This window comes from Elgaria multicarinata, chromosome 4 (genome assembly GCF_023053635.1).
Source record: "Elgaria multicarinata webbii isolate HBS135686 ecotype San Diego chromosome 4, rElgMul1.1.pri, whole genome shotgun sequence".
In the NCBI taxonomy this organism is placed as follows: Eukaryota; Metazoa; Chordata; class Lepidosauria; order Squamata; family Anguidae; genus Elgaria; species Elgaria multicarinata.
Genome location: NC_086174.1, coordinates 31,957,898 through 31,977,019, shown reverse-complemented (window position 1 = coordinate 31,977,019; position 19,122 = coordinate 31,957,898). Strand labels below are relative to the sequence as shown.

The 19,122-nt window shown below is 43.2% G+C and overlaps 1 protein-coding gene across 2 annotated transcripts in view; it reads right to left on the bottom strand.

Annotated features, from left to right (window-relative positions):
• Positions 1 to 294: 294 nt before the first annotated feature.
• Positions 295 to 19,122, bottom strand: part of RPS6KC1 (ribosomal protein S6 kinase C1) — a 116,527-nt gene continuing 97,699 nt past the window's right edge. For both annotated transcript variants that reach the window (XM_063124041.1, XM_063124042.1), the window contains 3 exons: positions 9,179 to 9,261; positions 7,268 to 7,363; positions 295 to 1,456 (listed from right to left, as the gene is read on the bottom strand). In XM_063124041.1, coding sequence (XP_062980111.1) covers positions 1,346 to 1,456; positions 7,268 to 7,363; positions 9,179 to 9,261 — 290 coding nt within the window. In that variant the 3' untranslated portion in view covers positions 295 to 1,345. The remainder of the gene's footprint in view (positions 1,457 to 7,267; positions 7,364 to 9,178; positions 9,262 to 19,122) is intronic.

Here is a 19,122-nt window from a genome sequence, read left to right as displayed (position 1 = left end):
AGTTCTCGAGCGATACAATTTCACTTTGCAGGTAGGAAGCTGCATAGTTGAATATTTGCCATGTAAACAAAATGTAAGACAAAATAAAACCAACAAACACCATAACTGCCTGCCCCATAGAAAACTAGCAAGTCAGGAAGAAGTTTGGGCTAGGAGCAGTACCTCATAAATGCTAGCTTTCCGTGCCCAGGGAGTTTTTGACCCAGGAATGCACCCAAACATCCAAAGTCCCAGCCTGCAATCTAAGATGGTACAGGCTCAAAAACTCTGCACAGCTTGATTTATCTGCCAGTACAGAAATGTGACAGCTCAGTTAAAAAAAAGAAGATTATTTAAATCCATACATTTTTTCAGTAACCTTACCTTGGTCCATGTTAAATTACTAAAGCGATTCCTGTCTTGTAGTGACATAAAACGTAAAATTCACTTGAGGTTAAAGAGTTAGTGCTTTAAAACAAACATTGCCAACCAACAAGCACAAGATAACAATAGCTGGATTGCCCTCTTCCACCTTCTGGTAGACAATATGCAACCATTTTGGAGTTACATTACATGATACTATTGAGATAGCTTTCTGTTCTTTTTTCACCCCACATGGAGATTATACATGTTACATGTCAAGTTTTGCAGAAGCACCATAGTATTTAATTTAGCATACGTGTTAATAAGTTATTCTTCTTCTCTCCATTCCCCAAACCTCTTACACAACCCCAGCTGTGTCCTCGCTTAGGAAAGAAGTATATTGACACTATTAAAAAGGGAACTATTTTCAGCTGGCATGTACAATAGGCGCTGGCATGTACGATTAGGAGTTCCGCATGTTCATCAACACTAAAGAAAAAACGCCAAAAACTAAACACAAGGAGTGCATTCCTGCTTACACATGATTCCTCACTAAGGCCAGAACAAGATGTGATAGTAATTGCAGGGTTAAGCCCCTCAAATGTCAACCCTGCATTGAGTTCCCCCTTTTCATGCACTCTCCATCCCCGCCCCAAGTAGTTGCCAATAGTGTAAAATGGGGGTGGGGAAAAGACTGACATGATGATGCCACATGTTCCCAAACACTACAAAGAGGGGTTGCGGACATTTGATGGCTGGGATCATTGTCACAGACGATGGCAGCCTAAGAAGGAGTGCTGCAGTCAGTGCCTAGTAGTGCAGACCCCACAGTTTCATCTCGTCGTTGGTTCTGGTTGAAACAGTCCACTTTGGGGTGCTGTGGTTCCAATCCCAGCATTATTCATCCTGCCCTGAGAGATCCGAAAGTCTTGGCAACGGCAGCAAGCCAAGAAAGGGATCTGTCAGAAGTCCTAAGCGTGGCCAGAGGGCTTGCAGGAGCCTTTCACTTGGATAACTCTGCCCAATCAATGGGGGCAAAAAAGGGATGAGATTTGATGTCCTCAACTCCGGCGATTCCAGCGCCGAGACGCTCCAGAGAATTGAACTGCAAAAGCTAAAGACAAAAGATAGTAAGAAGTACAGTTTAGGGAATGAATCAACACAGCGAACATGCCAGGCTGGACTGGGTATAGCATGTCACCACAGAGGATTGTACACTCGGTAGCTATGTCCCAAGGATGAATACCTAAATTTCAGTAGCATGTATTGTACTTACATCCCCCCAACTCCCAGCTTCTACAAGGACTGCAGCTAAGCTCAGAGAGAACAGGGAAGGCCGAGGTGGTGGCAAATAACATCAGCATCAAAAAGTTCTTTGATGCTGCAAGCCCTGGCTCTACTACACCGCTGGATATATAGCTCTTCTGAAGAGGACCTATGGCTATATCAACAGCCATAGGAACATCCAGGAAGCTGACAGAGCTTCAGACTATTACGTGCCTTCATACCATTACATTTAGAAAGTAGTATTTCTCAATGATTACTGCAGGGGTTGAGAACCTCAGGCCCAGGGTCCCAATCTGGCCTTCTGGAGTTCTCCAGGTAGCCACACCTAGAGATGTGAAGGCCCAGAACACAGATACAAATAAATATTATAATAATAATAATAATAATAATAATAATAATAATAATAATAATTTTTTTTCCAAAAAATTGGTGGGGGGGGAGTATAAAAAATGGATTATGGAATGTTTTATTTTAGCATGATGAATAAATGTTTAAGGCAAGGGTATTCATATATTTACTTCTCCAAATGATTTCTAAAAACTATGCACAGTATCAGATTGTTACAATTTCTTTGCACTGAGGACAAGCAAGTCCTAGGTTGCAAACTGAGACTACAATTCTCAAATGCAAGAGCAAGATGCATTTCTGCCTCCAGGGGGCACTGCCATTGAAGCAGAGACAGAAACAGATAGTGATAGCTATAGCTCAGGAAATGTATCTGATTAAATTTCATGCATATTCCTTGAATCTTGGTCCCCTTTTATTCCTCAGTTCTTTTTATGGGAATGGGTGCTTTATGTCTGCTTGACATTGTGGAGGACTAGCGGAGAAATAAATAATTTTCTTTGTTACTAATGTTGGTTTCTTCTGTTGTTTTTAAATTGGTTTTAGCTTGCTCCTCATAAACTGGCAAAACCAAAGAGGTTCCTTGCAGTTCAGGTGTTCCTTACAATTCAGGAGCTTGTAGCTTCATTTGTTACAATTTTTTTTAAAAATAAAATAAAAATAAATTCAATTTGTAATAATTGTTTGAATACACTGTACTTTTAATATACCAAATGTGATGATTTTATGCCAAACCAATTTGTACATAATTACATTTTCTGTTCCTAAAGTAACAAAGTGACTTTCAATCTGTAAAAAGTGCTAATATTGCATATTTTAATTTTTTTTCTGGAAATTTCTGGTTTTTTCCAAAAAAATGGAAAAAAGGTTTTTTTCCCATGGCTTCAAAATTTCCAGGAATTGTACATCTCTAGCCACACCCACTTCATAAGAACATAAGATGAGCCACGCTGGATCAGCCCAAAGGTCCAGCATTCTAGTCCAGTATTATGTTCACACAGTGGCTAAACAGCTGCCTACAGGAAATCCACAAGTAGGACATACAGCCTCTGATTATGAAGGCAGCATATAGCCATTAAGACTAGTGACCGATGACAGCCTGATCATCCATAGAATCATAGAATAGTAGAGTTGGAAGGGACCTATAAGGCCATCTAGTCCAACCCCCTGCTCAATGCAGGAATCCACCCTAAAGCATATGAATGTATCTAATCACCTTTTAAAGTTATCCAAATTGGTGGCCATCTCTACCCCTTGTGGTAACAAATTCCATAGTTTAACTATGTACTGTGTGAAGAATGAGAAATAGAGAATTTGCATAGCTAAGAGTCACTGGTTCCATTTTGAGAATTTCATCTTTTGAATTGATTGTTAAGGGTTATAATTAGGGTTTCTATTTTTCCCCACTGGTGAAGACCTGTCAGGTCAAAACACTTTTGGGTTTGGATATTTTGCATCAGTCTTGTCTTTTTGTAAGCCAGTGTTTTCACTATGTTTGTATGTAAAATGTTGGGACTGTTAATTCATTGCTTTTTTATAATGTTATTTGATGTACTAGTTGTTTTTTAAATTTCCTTTTATACTTTGTATGTTATATTAGTTATTGTATTAAAATTTGTTTCATTGTGGTTAACCACAATGTACACTGCCTTGGGTTGCTTGGAGGAAAAAAGGAAGGATATGAATGCAATAGCTAAATCAATCAATCAATCCCTATTCCTGGCTGGCAAAACTAGACACCATTTCAAGAACACCTCTAAACTATATATTGCCACATGGCTGCCACTTCTCACCTTCTTGAGATGAACTCCAGTGCTGACTGCCTCTTCGCTCTGACATGATGTGCAACTTGCACCCATGTCATCTGAGGCCGCCTACCCCATTGGCAGGTAGTCAGATTGGCTCAGGGCTCCACTTTGGGGAAGGCTCTTCTATGTCATCTAATTGGGAGGGGCTTGAGTGACCCTCCCAATTAGATGACATAAAAGAGCCTTCCCCAAAGTGGAGCCCTGAGCCAATCTGACCACCACAGCAGTTGTAGCCCAAAACATCTGGAGGGCACCAGATTGGGGAAGGGTGCATAAAACATGGAACATTTGCCCCAATGCATTCGTCACCTGCTGAAGATGTCAAGGGGCTCCAGGGAATGTCAAACTGACCATGACTTGTGTACTCGTGATGTGTGATTGCTTAGTATACATTTAAATGGACAAGTAAGTGACTTAATTTTCCATTGACTTGTGCACACCCATGACTTTTCTCCTATTTCCTCTTTAGATTCTTCTTTAATAAATGAGATTAATTTGGAACTCTGGGCTGTACTAGATCTCTATACCACAGAAGGGAATAAAGTCCCCACCACCACTCCAACCTACATTTGCCCACTGTTACCTCCCAAATCGTTAAATGAATTGCTACTTCCTAGCCAGTCATTCCTCATCTAATAGTTGTGCAGTACATTCTTCTTTCCAGTGCGGAGCATTTGATCTTTGCCTTTCTTAAGCTTCACTTTGGTGGTGTCTGCCCAACCCTTCAGTTCATAGGGCCATTTCACACAAATTGTGGCCACAGACCCAGGTTTGGCAGCAAGTGAATGTCCACAGCCCATCCTGATTGCTTGATGATGAGTGTACCTGGTATGATTCCACTATTAGTCAACGTGTGCTTGTTGCATGCAGACTTTACATTTTTAGATGTACATTTCAGACAACTCAGGTTTATACCGAACTAAAAAATAAATAAATGTAATGTGTGAAGGGGCCCAAGAAACCTTTAAAACTAGGAACTCTCAAACAAAGTGTAAAGAAAACGAAGCAGCTGATTGCTCACATTATTAAAACTAAGCTGCTTGTTTATGTTGCATTGGGAAACCAACAATATATTCAGGGGGGCGGGAAGGGGGCTGTATATATGCAGAAAGTGCCGCCAACTCTTCATATCTGCAGTTTCTGAGGGAGACTGATTGCTTGAAAGGAAGTAACCAGCAAAGAGGCATGAAAATATTTACCAAGGATAAAGGAGCAGAAGTTTACATTTTGCCATCTTATGAGACTGTCGCATTCTAAATAAACAGATCAAAAGAATAATTTCATTTCTAGATTTCATCTAAAAGACTGACTACAGTATAATGCAATTCCCTACATCCAATTGTCATTTAGGAGTACTCTGTATTCTTTGGGGCATGTGTCTTCAAATGCATACACCCAATAAATCAAAGTGAGAAATTTCCCCATAAAATGTATTCATTTGCACATCTTAAGTTGACTCCGCCACTTAAAATCTCTCTAAACCTCACCTGGTAAAGATAACTCAGATAGCAAAACAAGCCCTTCCTTTGTGAATATACATGAGCTGGGAAGATAAGGAGTCACAGACACTGTCACTCTGCTGTCCTCTGGAAAAGGTAACGAGTGACAGCAGGTGGGAAAGTTAAGCGCAAAGAAATTTATGTTCTGAAGGCTTTCTTTGCAAGAAAGGAACTTTAATCTCGGAAAGGCAAATGCAGAATAAATTGCAGCCGATCTACATGGATAGAAAACACGCTGGCTATCAATGCTAGCTGAAGCGAGCACTGGGGAAGTCTTTGTAGCCTGAATGCTGGTTAAGCCAGCCTTAAAAACTTCATCTAAATCTCGAGTCCATTACTGAGAAATAAGAATGCCTCTAAATTACGGAGTACCTACTTGGCTAGATGGGGGGAAATCATTCACGAAGAAATAATAATAATAATAATAATAATAATAATAATAATAATAATGAGGTCACTGGTTTTGGAAGCGGTGTCACAGGACACATTTGGCAGGCATCTGCATGCTGTTCCTCTCTTAGCCCTTCTGAGATGGGCTGACCCAAGCAACCTCCGCGAGGGGGTGGAAGAGGAAAATCACAATGACAAATGACCAGCTTTGCCAAGAGCCCCTTTTTCCTTTTCCTGTCAAAACTTCCTCCAAAAATGAATGGTAGTTTCCTTGGATAGACACACAGCAGAAGGTTGATTTACTAGCCAAACGGAGCAGACCCCTTCCACCAAAGAGCCAGCCACGTGCAGCCCAGGGCTGGAACACTTCCTTTCGGACATGGGCGGCTTTGAACTTGGGGAGGAGGGAAACGGCAAATGGCCTGGCTAAAAGGTCTCAGAGGAGTGGAGCGTAGCTCTGTGTTGCTTTAATCGAGGTCTCAAAGATGCCAGTGGTAAAATTCCACTCATTTTCAACCTCTTCTATGAGATGAAGTAATGGATGAAGTTTTTCAATCCCTGAAGCACATGACTGAATATAAACTATTACTCTCACTCTGGTATAACGAATAGGCCTTTAGACTTGGGTCACCCATAGCAGGGGGCTCTGTGGAAGGCCAAGCTCAGCAAATCACTGGATTTCTACTGTAAATTTGGACCCCAAATATATTCCCGTGACCACAGCTGTAAAGACCTCTTATACTCCATCCTTTGTCATTTTTCAACTTATTTCCACCTTTAAAAAGTTTAAGAAGCAATCTCACATCCATTCACTTTTACCTGCTTACAAAAATGGACCATAAACACTTGGCCCTTTGCAACTGCATACATTTTTATGGCTAACTGGCTTTTGTAGATCACTTCAACTCTTTGCTACCATCCGAACTTGGAAAGAACAGATGTAGTTCTATGTCCTTCTCTTAATTTGCTGAACTAAAATGGAGAACTTTTATGGTGAGAAGATGTGGCTCCTAGGAACTCCACCTAGACAACCTTCAAACCTCGGGGTACATGTTCAGATTCAAAATCATGAAAAGCTCCCTGATATATTTCAAATACCTCTAAGGATTTCTGAAAGAAGATGGGAAATAGCTCCCTCCTTAAGTATAGGGGCAAAACTAGAGGTGATGTTATTCATGTTATTCATAATTGCATATATTTTTTAAAGTACACAGCAGCTGCGGAGGGGGTGTGGCATGGGAAGAATGCATTTTTTAAAAAAACCTTTGCCCCTGCCATGCTCCTGATCTGTATCAGGCTACCCCATGTCTGCTATTTGCATCAGGAGGAAAGCTCCCATTGGCTTCAGAACTGGCTTATATGAAAATATGGCTCCCGGAAAAATAGTGGTTGACCAGGGGTCTACACCAAGGGTGGACAACTTGTGGTCCTCCAGATGTTATGGTGTACAACTTCAATCAGCCCTAGCCAGAGTTGCAGGGCAAGCCAACTGCACAGCAACGACTTGTCCACCCCTGGACCATACTCTTGAACTAGGATCTCCGACAGACTACCATGTATGTACACATGCCATGTACACACTCCCCAGGAACATACCTGCTGAAGAAGTGACCTTGCTTCCTCTGAGATGTGATCTGGCATGTTCAGACAGGTGTGGGTATTTATTCCTGCTGGGTGGCACTCCATCAGGGTCTAGGGCAAACCAATAAGAAAGGTGATACAGTGTTAAGATGTATAATGATGTAAAAGGAAGCTAACATATGATACTGTACTCATTAGTCTAGAGCTGGGCTGTTGAACCTTTTTCAGCTTGGGGGTAAAACTCCATTCCAGAGAAGCTCTTCGGGGGACACATTCCAGTGGTGGGTGCTGCCGAAGGCAAAAGGGGCGGGGGCCCAAACCCCCAAATACCAGCATATCTAAGCTTCAAGTTCTTACTGCCTGTAACTAAGCCTTCGGGGAGGTGTTCCAACTTTTCAGAATGGTGGCTGCCAGAGGGGAGGGGGACTGCACAAATGCTAGGAAAGGAAGTGAGGCTAGGGGAAGGGGGACACCACGGAGGGTCGGATTGGGGCCTCAAGTGGGCTGGATATGGTTCCCAGGCCTATGGTTTCGTACTCCTGGGCAAGAGTTTTGAAGCTAATTTTTATTTATTCATTTATTTATTTATTACATTTATATACCGCCACAGCCGAAGCTCTCTGGGCGGTTTGCAAAATGATTAGCTAATGATTAGGATTAGAAAAGATCTGTGCATGTGCCTACAAAACAGCTGGCTTTGGGAGACTGGTCTGCTGACTGTGCCCCATCTATGCTTGGCATCTCATTGAACAGCCGGAGACAGACAAGGTCATGCCCCATTTGTAAGGTCGTCGAACATTACAAACTACACAGATTTATATGCTAAACCAGGTCATTATGTACTTAAAAAAGCAGTAAGTAACCAAAGCCCCTTCCCCTAACCAAACATGGATGTCATAGATACCGGCTTGCCCTGCGCTCCAAACAAGAAAACCTTTGGCTGGTCATACATGACAAGAGTCTCCGTCGCTTTTGAAAGACGTGCAAGAGAGGCAGGGAGAAGGGGCCAGGGAGGTGGGACTCTCCCGTCCAACCAAGAGCAGCTGCCTGCCCACCTCTCCAGGTAAGGTTCCCACCCCCACCCCCCACTCTCTGGGGAGGGGCGGAAGACTGGTGGGGAGCAGGGAGGGGCACATTTTGCATGTTGTGTGTCCCTGCATCTATCCAAAAAAGCACTCAAAATGGCTTTCAAAACTGAATTCCTGTGGTGTAGGGTGTTGTAGTGGCTAAAGTGTTGGTCTGGGAGCTGGGAGATGGTTCTAGTCTCCACTCGGCCATGGAAACCCACTGGGTGACTTTGGGCCAGTCACAGACTCTCAGCCCAGCCTACCTCACAGAACTGTATAACTTGTTTTTATCTGTTCTAGGCCTTCCTGAAGTTCTGCAAGCCACCCCCACCCCAACACAAGAGTTAATATAGAAACATAAGAGAACTCCGACATCAGATCAAGTGTCCATCAAGTTTCTGAGCGCCATTTTTGATAGAATTTCAGGATACAAATCAAATAAATAAATAAAAATAAGTTCAGAATACTGTTTCATCAACAGTCAGGCCCACACACCAGTTATCCCCCAGTTCCCTTCCATCCCCAGCATTCATTGTTAAATATGCTTTGCTCCTATTACATTTTCAAAGGCAATGTATATTCTTAATTCAATGCTTTGTCCCAGGAATGACATCTTGCACTTTTAATCTTTTCAGAAAGCGCTATCTTGAATCGAATCAACAGTGTCTGCATTAACCCGAGTATTGCTCTTTTTGCAACATCATCAGTTCTCTTAATGCCTTCACCTGCTGAAGAGTTCTGAACAATACAGAAGTTTGCATCCTGTACTTTAGTTACCCTAAAAGACGCGACTGTGGATTTTCTCTAGGTTTCCAATACCTGTCACATCTCTTTTAGCTAAATACGGTCAGCATCTTACCTTCCCGGTAAGGAGTTCAAAAAGAAGGGCACCCAGACTCCACCAGTCGCAGGCCTCCGTTTCTTCAAAGACAACGCCAACTTCTGAATAAAAAACATTCACAATTAAAATTTAAAGGTCAGGTGCATCTTCAACCACGCATTTACAGGGAAACCCTAATGCTGATGGAGCACATCTCAAGTCATTAAGGCCTTTGGCCACCCTACTGCAGAAGCCGCTTTTCCTCCCCAAGGATAGCCACGCAACATAACAGACAAAACAATTTGCGCTTCAGTATGGAATATCCACAGGGACTTTCTCCAGGCTTAATATTTCCTCTCCCCTCTCACAATATCATTCCCCCTGCTTGCCCCACATTAAATATTGGGGACAAATCTGAGCCATCCCATTGGATAAATTCTCTCCGTGGTAAAGCAATTTGAACAGAAATGCACCCCCCCGGTCATGTTTGGGGCAGGGTATATGCCCCTAGAGCAGGGGTAGGTAACACAGCCCGTAGGCAACATTTGGACCCTTCTGCACCCCAGTGCTGTCCCCACTGGCTCGAAAAAATCAAGGGGGAGGAAGAAAACAATGACCCTGTTCAGACAACATGCTAACCCATGGTGGTGAAGCATTTTGAGCTAAGCATTATGGCTCAGCGTGTCATGTGAACCAGGACTTAGCATGTCGTATGAACCATGGTGGCTACATAACCAGAGTTGAAACACAATCACTAACCATTTGCTGCAAAAGGGTTAGCGGCGTAACCATGGCTTAGCGTGTTGTCTGAACAGGCCCAATGGGAATTTGCCAGTGAAATTCAGCTTGAAAACAAGCTAAATTTGCCCTTCGTAAGGCTCTGCCGATCTTTTCCCCCTTTTTTGCCCTGCCACCGCCTTTGCCCTGGAGTATGTGACAATCTCTTAAATGAACAGTGTCAGTGAAAGGATGGGATTACGAAACTCACTGAGTAGCCTTGAGAAAGTAATTAGCTCCCAACAGTGAGGGATGAAGCGGTTTTAGTAATATACTGATGGTGTTTTTTTATGATGTTCATGTGTTGCTGCCCATCTTGAGATTTTAGGATGGCACAGGCTACCCATCAAAGAAAACAATAAGATTAAATCTCATGGTTTTTTAGTGGGGTGGATGGCAGATTCAGTTCATGGTGGAATCTGGGAATGATTAGAAGTAAAACTGAGGCATATTTTCTTAGAAAACTGACCAGAATCTCCAATGTTTACGTAGTCTAGGCAGTCAGTTGTAGGGCTTTACCAAAATTAAGGATTATGACTGCACAGGGCTAATACGGGGGATGCTCTGAGCATGTAATGGGGAAAAACGAGCTGAACAACAGCTAGTGTCTGTTGCAACTTCCTGCTGTTTTATTCCAAGAAACCACAGGTCTAACAAGGTAAATGTCACCCTTGAATGCTTTGGGACAAGAAATGACTAGGAATTCTGCTTTACTCAGAAGCTTCCTTATATACATTTAAAAAAACCCGCCACCTCCATCACGGACTGGTTCAATAAAACGCATGGTTTAAATATATCAGGGTGACCCTATGGAAAGGAGGACAGGGCTCCTGTATCTTTTACAGTTGCATAGAAAAAGGAATTTCAGCAGGCGTCATTTGTATGCATGCAGCACCTGGTGAAATCCCCTCTTCATCACAACAGTTAAAGCTCCAGGAGCTATACTAGAGTGATCAGATATAAAGGAGGGTAGGGCTCCTGCAGCTTTAACTGCATGTAAACATTTGCCATACACTCTCTCTTCTTTTGAATGGTTCGCATAATATCCCCTGCAACTTACTGATAGCAACAGGCTCAGTAAATCACATCAATAAGGCTACCTTTACTCTCAGTGATGCCCCACAGGAGGGGAAAAATTATCAAACTACAGATTGTGAAGTGCTTTCAAATGATACTCAGCCCAACCAGTTAATGTAATTCTATATGGCAAAAAAGGTTTCCCCCACCATAAAAACAAAAAAACAAAACCTTGAATACTGCAGTAAATGAAAACCCCAGGGCCACTTCATTCACATCAGGGGAGTTATTTACACAATAAACGGCAATGACCTATAAGCCCAAGTGGCTTTGCTTTTTCTCCTATCACTGTGATTCTTCCTAACAGGACTCCGCATTAGGTAGGGGATGCTGGCATATGCAGGGGTCATTCAGAGACGAACTTGGCGTTATCTGGATTTGGATCAATTAGGAACATAGGAAGATGCCGTTTCTATGAAGTCAGACCACTGGTCCATCCAGCTCATCATTGCTTGCACTGAGGGGGAGCAGGTCTCCAGCGTTCAGCAGGATTCTTTCCTAGCTCTATCTGAAGAAACCGGGGATTGAACCTGGGACCTTCTGCATGCAAAGCAGGTGCTCTACCACTGAGCTACAGACCTTCCTCAACCAATTTTAGCATCTTCCCTGTTACGAGCATCCTATTTATTGTTATTTAGTTGTTAAATTTGTATCCCACCTTTTCCTCCAAGGCGATCTTTATGATTTCTTTAGGAAAGAAATGGTGGTTCAACTGCTTAATGAGGATGGCAAATTGATAACAGATGACAAAGAAAAGGCTGAAGTGCTCAATTCCTACTTTGCCTCGGTCTTCTCCCAAAAGCGGGTCTATGACCCCCCTGGAAAAAGTGAAGCAGAAGTTGAGGGGGCAGGATTGCAGTTTGAGATTGATAAACAAATGGTCAAAGAACACCTAATTTCCTTGAATGAGTTCAAATCTCCAGGGCCCGATGAACTGCATCCAAGAGTAATGAAGGAGCTAGCGGAAGAACTCTCAGAACCTTTGTCTATTATCTTTGCAAAATCATGGAAGACGGGTGAGGTGCCGGATGACTGGAGGAGGGCTAACGTTGTCCCTATCTTCAAAAAGGGCAAAAAGGAGGAACCTGGGAACTACAGACCAGTCAGTCTGACATCCATCCCTGGGAAAATTCTGGAGCAGATTATAAAGAAGTCAATCTGTAAACACCTTGAAATCAATGCAGTGATTACTAGAAGCCAACATGGATTTGTCAGGAACAAATCCTGTCAGACTAATTTGATCTCATTTTTTGATAGGATAACCTCCCTTGTGGACTGTGGGAATGCTGTGGACGTCATATATCTTGACTTCAGCAAAGCTTTTGACAAAGTACCACATGACATTCTGATTAACAAACTAGCTAAAAGTGGGCTAGATGGAACAACTATTAGGTGGATCCACAGTTGGCTACAGAATCGGACTCAAAGAGTACTTATCAATGGAACCTTCTCAAACTGGGGAGAGGCAACGAGTGGGGTGCCGCAGGGCTCAGTCCTGGGCCCAGTGCTCTTCAACATTTTTATTAATGATTTGGACGAGGAGGTGCAGGGAACGCTGATCAAATTTGCAGATGACACAAAATTGGGTGGGATAGCTAATACCCTGGAAGACAGAAACAAACTTCAAAGTGATCTTGATAGGCTGGAGTGCTGGGCTGAAAACAACAGAATGAAATTTAATAGGGATAAATGCCAAGTTCTACATTTAGGGAATAGAAACCAAATGCACAGTTACAAGATGGGGGACACTTGGCTCAGCAATACTACAAACGAGAAAGATCTTGGAATTGTTGTAGATCACAAGCTGAATATGAGCCAACAGTGCGATATGGCTGCAAGAAAGGCAAATGCTATCTTGGGCTGCATTAATAGAAGTATAGCTTCCAAATCACGTGAGGTACTGGTTCCTCTCTATTCGGCCCTGGTTAGGCCTCATCTAGAGTATTGCGTCCAGTTCTGGGCTCCACAATTCAAGAAGGACGCAGACAAGCTGGAGCGTGTTCAGAAGAGGGCAACCAGGATGATCAGAGGTCTAGAAACAAAGCCCTATGAAGAGAGACTGAAAGAACTGGGCATGTTTAGCCTGGAGAAGAGAAGATTGAGGGGAGACATGATAGCAGTCTTCAAATACTTAAAAGGTTGTCACACAGAGGAGGGCCAGGATCTCTTCTCGATCCTCCCAGAGTGCAGGACACGGAATAACGGGCTCAAGTTAAAGGAAGCCAGATTCCGGCTGGACATCAGGAAAAACTTCCTGACTGTTAGAGCAGTGCGACAATGGAATCAGCTACCTAGGGAGGTTGTGGGCTCTCCCACACTAGAGGCATTCAAGAGGCAGCTGGACAACCATCTGTCAGGGATGCTTTAGGTGGATTCCTGCATTGAGCAGGGGGTTGGACTCGATGGCCTTGTAGGCCCCTTCCAACTCTGCTATTCTATGATTCTATGATCTTCCTCCTCCCAACAGCCCTGTGAGGTAGGTTAGGCTAAGAATCAGTGACTGGATCAAAGTCACCCCGTGGGCTTAAGAACATAAGAAGTGGCATGCTGGATCAGACCAAGGGTCCATCTAGTCCAGCACTCTGTTCACACAGTGGCCAACCAGCTGTCGACCAGGGACCAACAAAGCAGGACATGATGCAACAGCACCCTCTCATCCATGTTCCCCAGAAACTGGTGCACACAGGCTTACTGCCTCGAATACTGGAGATAGCACGCAACCATCAGGGCTAGTAGCCATTGATAGCCTTCATGGTTGAGTGGGGACCTGAACCCGGGTCTCCCAAATCCCAGTCTAACACTCTAACCACTGCACCACAATGGATTTCACACTGGCATTTATATCGTGTGTTATTTCAAGTACACTGATGTGGCATCCCCCATGCACAGCTAGTTGCTCATTTACCTTGTACAACAGTGCTTCATTGACCAATAGGTATATATACATGTGTGAACACAGGCACACAAACGTGTGTGTGTGCGCGCACACACACACACACACACACACACACACAGTCAGAGAGAATGTACCAACTCAGACCAATGCTCTATCAAAAATAAGACTGTCTCTCCTAGCTAATAATTTCTGAGGTTTATGCCTTTCCAATCCTGTTTTTAGAACAAGCCAGGGATTGAACTCTGAAATAACTGCACATGAAAAAAATGTGGCACTCCAACACCCATCAGTCCCAGCCAGTATGACAAACAGTCAGGGACAATGGGACCTATAATCCAACAACGTCTGGAAGGGCACTCATTCCTCACCCGTTCTAGATGACTGTCAATTCACTAGATCTTTTTCTCATGAGAACCAGATTGGATATAAACCAGAGTGGATATACTCTGCGCAACAGGCCTTTACAGATCCTGCTTCTACGCTCATCTCTTCTTTGCCTCCTGCCCTAATTTTGTTATTGTCCATTCCAGATCCCTTGCTTGCTATCCTTGACCCATGAACTGCCAACCTGGAGCTCTTCCTCGGCCATGATTTTGGACTGATTAGCACCTTACCCCATCCTGACATCACGGCATGCTGTGCCAGGAATTCTCCTGATCCCAATTCCTCTGTGGACTTTGTTTTCAACAATCTGCACATCTTCAAGCTCCTCTGGACAAACACTTCTACAACTTCTTTTTAAGTCACAACACTAACCACTGAAAGGTTTACAGCAACACTTGGTTTGTACATCTGGCAGTCCTTTTATTTTGAGTTTTTAAAAAAGAAGCAAGGCACTTCTGACAATGTCAGTGAAAGCCTGAAATATAGGAAGCATTACATTTAAAAGCATACCAGCATCTATGTTCTGCTTTGTAAAAGGAAAAAGGAAATATCCATGTGCTCTAAGACAAAGATTAACAGCAACAGAAGGGATCTTTCTTTTTCTTCCTGTTAGCTACCAGAAGATAGATTTGAAAACTTCCTCTAAAGCTTTCTGGCAATATAAAAAAGGACAAAGTGGTGTAGTACAGTGTTATCAAAGATGATAAACATTCACTCCCAGCCTGCCCTTTCTGCCACTTCCAGTTATGTAGAAGAGCGACACTCAGATCTTGCAGCCTAATGCAAGTGACAATTTTGAGAATTATAGCTTCATTGGTAAATGTAGACTGGACTTTGTTCCTGATGCTTTGGTAAAGCAAGTGATTTGTTGGATACGTCTGTCGATACTATTTTAAAAATAAAGTGCTTACATTCATTTGATCATCCAACATGAGCCCAGTGTGGGAATAGGTAGATTGAAGGTCAGCAATCCAAACCAACATTTGTGAGGCTCCAACGCTCACCTGAAGCTTCCCTACCTGTCAGTTCATTTCTGTACACCCAGAGCTACTCCCTTCACTGAAGCTCCACGTGCCCTTGGGTCTCTGGACTGAAGCTCAATATTTCCTCCTGCCGGCTTGCCCCCCCTCCCGCCTTTAACAGAACCCAATGTTTCTTGGAACAGCCTATGCAAATAAATTCCCATTTTTCTCCTGTTCCTTTTTCTCTGAAATGTCAAAATATGCTAGCTGAAATCACTTGTGTTAACAACACAGGGCACAATGATGGTTTGTTGCTCAGCAGCAACAAGCCCTAAAATACTTCAGAGGAACAGCGTTCTTCAAGAGCTTTCAAAAGCATCACCAGTCAAGGACAAAAGAGATCTAAGCTGCTCAGATGGGTTGATCCATAAACACATGGGTCATCAATGCTCAACCTTCCCCTGGAAAGCATGCCCTCTGCCCTGGGAGCCATATCCCATCATTCTTGATCTATAGAGACAGGCAGCGGGTATTTAGCAGCGAGATAAAAACATATTTCCATACAATCAGGTGCACTTTTCTCCAGCTAACTGGCAAGTGCAGAAAAGAAGTCTCAGCTAAAGCTGGAGATGCTGATGATACATAGGACAGGGGAAGGCAATCCAGTGAAAACCAGATGTTTTGGACTACAACTCCCATCAGCCCCAGCCAGCATGGCCAATGGTCCAGGATTGTGGGCACTGTAGTACAAAAGACCTGGAGGGCCCCAGGTTGCCTATCAGATATAAGAGATATGGGGAAGAATCATAGCTAAGCAGTAAAGCAGAAGTTTTGCATGCAGAGGGTCCCAGATTTAATCCCCGTTATCTCCAATTAAAGGGCCAGGTAGCAGACAATTGGAAAGGCCATTGCCCGGAATCTTAGAGAGATGCTGCCAAGCAGAGTGGACAGTACAGCACTAGATGGACCACTGCCATGACTGCCTACAGCAACTTTATGACCCTGTTCAGACAACACGCTAAGCCACGGTGGTTAAGCATTTTGAGCTAAACATTATAAATTAACGTGTCATGCAAACTCTGACTTAGCAGGCCTGTTCAGACAACACACTAAGCCATGGTTAAGCCACTAACTCTTTTGCAGTAAGTGGTTAGGGAGCGTGTTTAAACCATGGTTATGTAGCCACCATGGTTAGGAATGGTTCACACAACACGCTAAGTCATGGTTCACATGACACACTAAGCCAAAAATATTTAGCTCAAAATGCTTAACCACTGTGGCTTAGTGTGTCATCTGAATAGGGACAACATGTCATGTAAACCATTCCTAACCATGGTGGCTATATACACTGTTTAAATACACTATAAAACAGTTTAAATACACTCACTAACCATTTGCTGCAAAAGTGTTAGCGGCCTAACTATAGTGTGTTGCCTGAACAGGCCCTATATGTACGTATGATTTGTTAATAATGCTGAAAGTAGAATCCTATCCAGGAATGAATTAAATACAGTTGATCAGTGCAGATTCTAGATATTCTTCATCCACCTATCATTCCTCCCTGTCACAAAGACAAGGAATGGCTAGCCTCCCCCACCTTAAAATAGCAGTTAAACTACTCATTGCTCATCTGCTAACAATAGCAGCTTATGCCTTTTGCCTTGTTTCACTGGCAATGATTCTTCAAAATCCAAGATCATAAAAGTTGGCAAGGGGGAAAAAAAGTATGTCAATAACAGAAGGTGATCATTTGCATTTCAAAATTTATCTTTCTTGCTTTCCCCTCAATTAGACCAAAACATGTTGATTTAAAAGGTTTGTGTGTGTGTTTTTGTTTCTTTTTTCAAACTTATTTATAGAGCAAAATAATGGCCCCCCTGCTAGCTTGGCATTTGCTCAAAATGTTCTGTCCCTGAAAATCGAATCTGTTACTGGAAATTTTCCCTCCGCTCTCCCTCTGCTTCCCCCCCACCCCACTGCACACCACCCTCCTCCCCCTTTCAAAATACCAAGGCACATTAACCGAGAGATAAAAAGATCGGTTGCTGATATTACAAAGCACAGGGCAGGTGGTTAATGTTTTTTTAGCACAAATATGTGATAAGGATTCCCAGGGGACACTGGGAGCAAAGGGATGTTTAAACAGAAGTGAAACGTTCACATCAGGAGTTCAGGACAACTTTGCCCTTTTATCCAAACACCAGCAGCTTAGATACGCTTAAATTATTATTATTATTATTATTAAAAAGCAACAAAAATATTGTGGTTGAAAATATTTAAATATTTTCAAAAACATTTTAAAAATAAATGATTGGCAAGTTATTTGAACAACAAGGAGTTTTGTGGCAACTTAAAGACTAACAAGTTTACTATGGCATAAGCTTTCAGGGACTGCATCAGATGCATGAAGTGTTATCCTGAATTATAGGTACATATACGCAAGGTTGAGGGAGGGGAGGGAGGAAGGACAACCCAATGTCCTAATGAACATGTTGGTCTTTAAGGTGCTACGACTCTCTCCATTGTTTGTGTTGCAGCAGACTAAAACAGCTACCCAGGGATGATGTCCCACCGCCTTAAATGGGGAGGACACACGTAGCCCCCTACACCACTTCCTCCTCCTCCTCCTCCCTTAAACCCTCATTCTGAGGGGTCCTTCCTCAGAGTGAGGCACCATGGGTGAGGTGGCCATGGAGACCACCTGTGCCACCATGGGAAAGTGGCTAGCATGGCTCTCTGAAGTGCTCCCCTGCCCTACTGCCTCTCTCTGAGGAGTCCCCAGAGTGAGACGCTGGCCTGTGTGGTGGCACCAGGCAGTGGTGATGGGCCCCTCCCAGTCGGAGGGAAGCCAATCTGCTACCTCTCCCAATCTGAGGTGGGGAATTCACCCTGCCTCATAGGAGGGCAAGCTTGCAGCTGCACTTCTGGAAGCAGTTTGGAGCTAGTGATGTGCTAGAAATTCTCATATAGAATCATAGAATAGCAGAGTTGGAAGGGGCCTACAAGGCCATCGAGTCCAACCCCCTGCTCAATGCAGGAATCCACCCTAAAGCATCCCTGACAGATGGTTGTCCAGCTGCCTCTTGAATGCCTCTAGTGTGGGACAGCCCACAACCTCCCTAGGTAGCTGATTCCATTGGTGAGCTACCTTGCCATTTAGGAAGCTGCTATATACCATCAGCTTTACCTACACTGACTGGCAGCAGCTGTCCAGGTTTTCAGACAGAGTGTCTTTCACAGCCCTAACTGAAGATGCTGGGCACTGAAACCAAGATCTTTTGCATACAAAAGATGTGCTCTAAAATGCTACATCATCATCATCACCTTTTGTCAAGCACGTAGCTCACAGCTTTAGCTTCAGCTAGTTATACTTTCTTTAGCTAACAAAGGTAACTGAGACTACTGTCTCGCCTCTTCCTTTACTTTTCTTTCTCTGCTCTTTTAGCCCTCTCTTTTGTACATTTCATTACTTATGGCAGAACCAGGCGCTGCTGTTGAAAATGGCAGCCCCGTGTTGAGTTCCAGCCTCCATGCTTCCTGTTCCTCATCTTAGCTTCTGCTGCAAAGGACAAGGAAACACTCAACCTAATGGCACTGGGCACTGAATATGTTGCACTATTCAGAGGTGGAATTTTAATGCCATTTTTGGCAGGAGCATTTCTTATAACATGTAGTTCTCCTCTCAGTTGGTAAAGCTGAGAGCACAGTTTACTGCTTTTATTTTAGATTATTGTACAGATCTTTTGCAGAAATAACACTTATTCTTATTCTTATTTGGAAGGATTTGGGAATTAATCATTTCTATTCTACTCTTCTGGAATAAATAAACAAATAAACAAGCTGACTTTTGCATGGGCAACAAGCATTTTGTTTTCGCTTGCGCTACA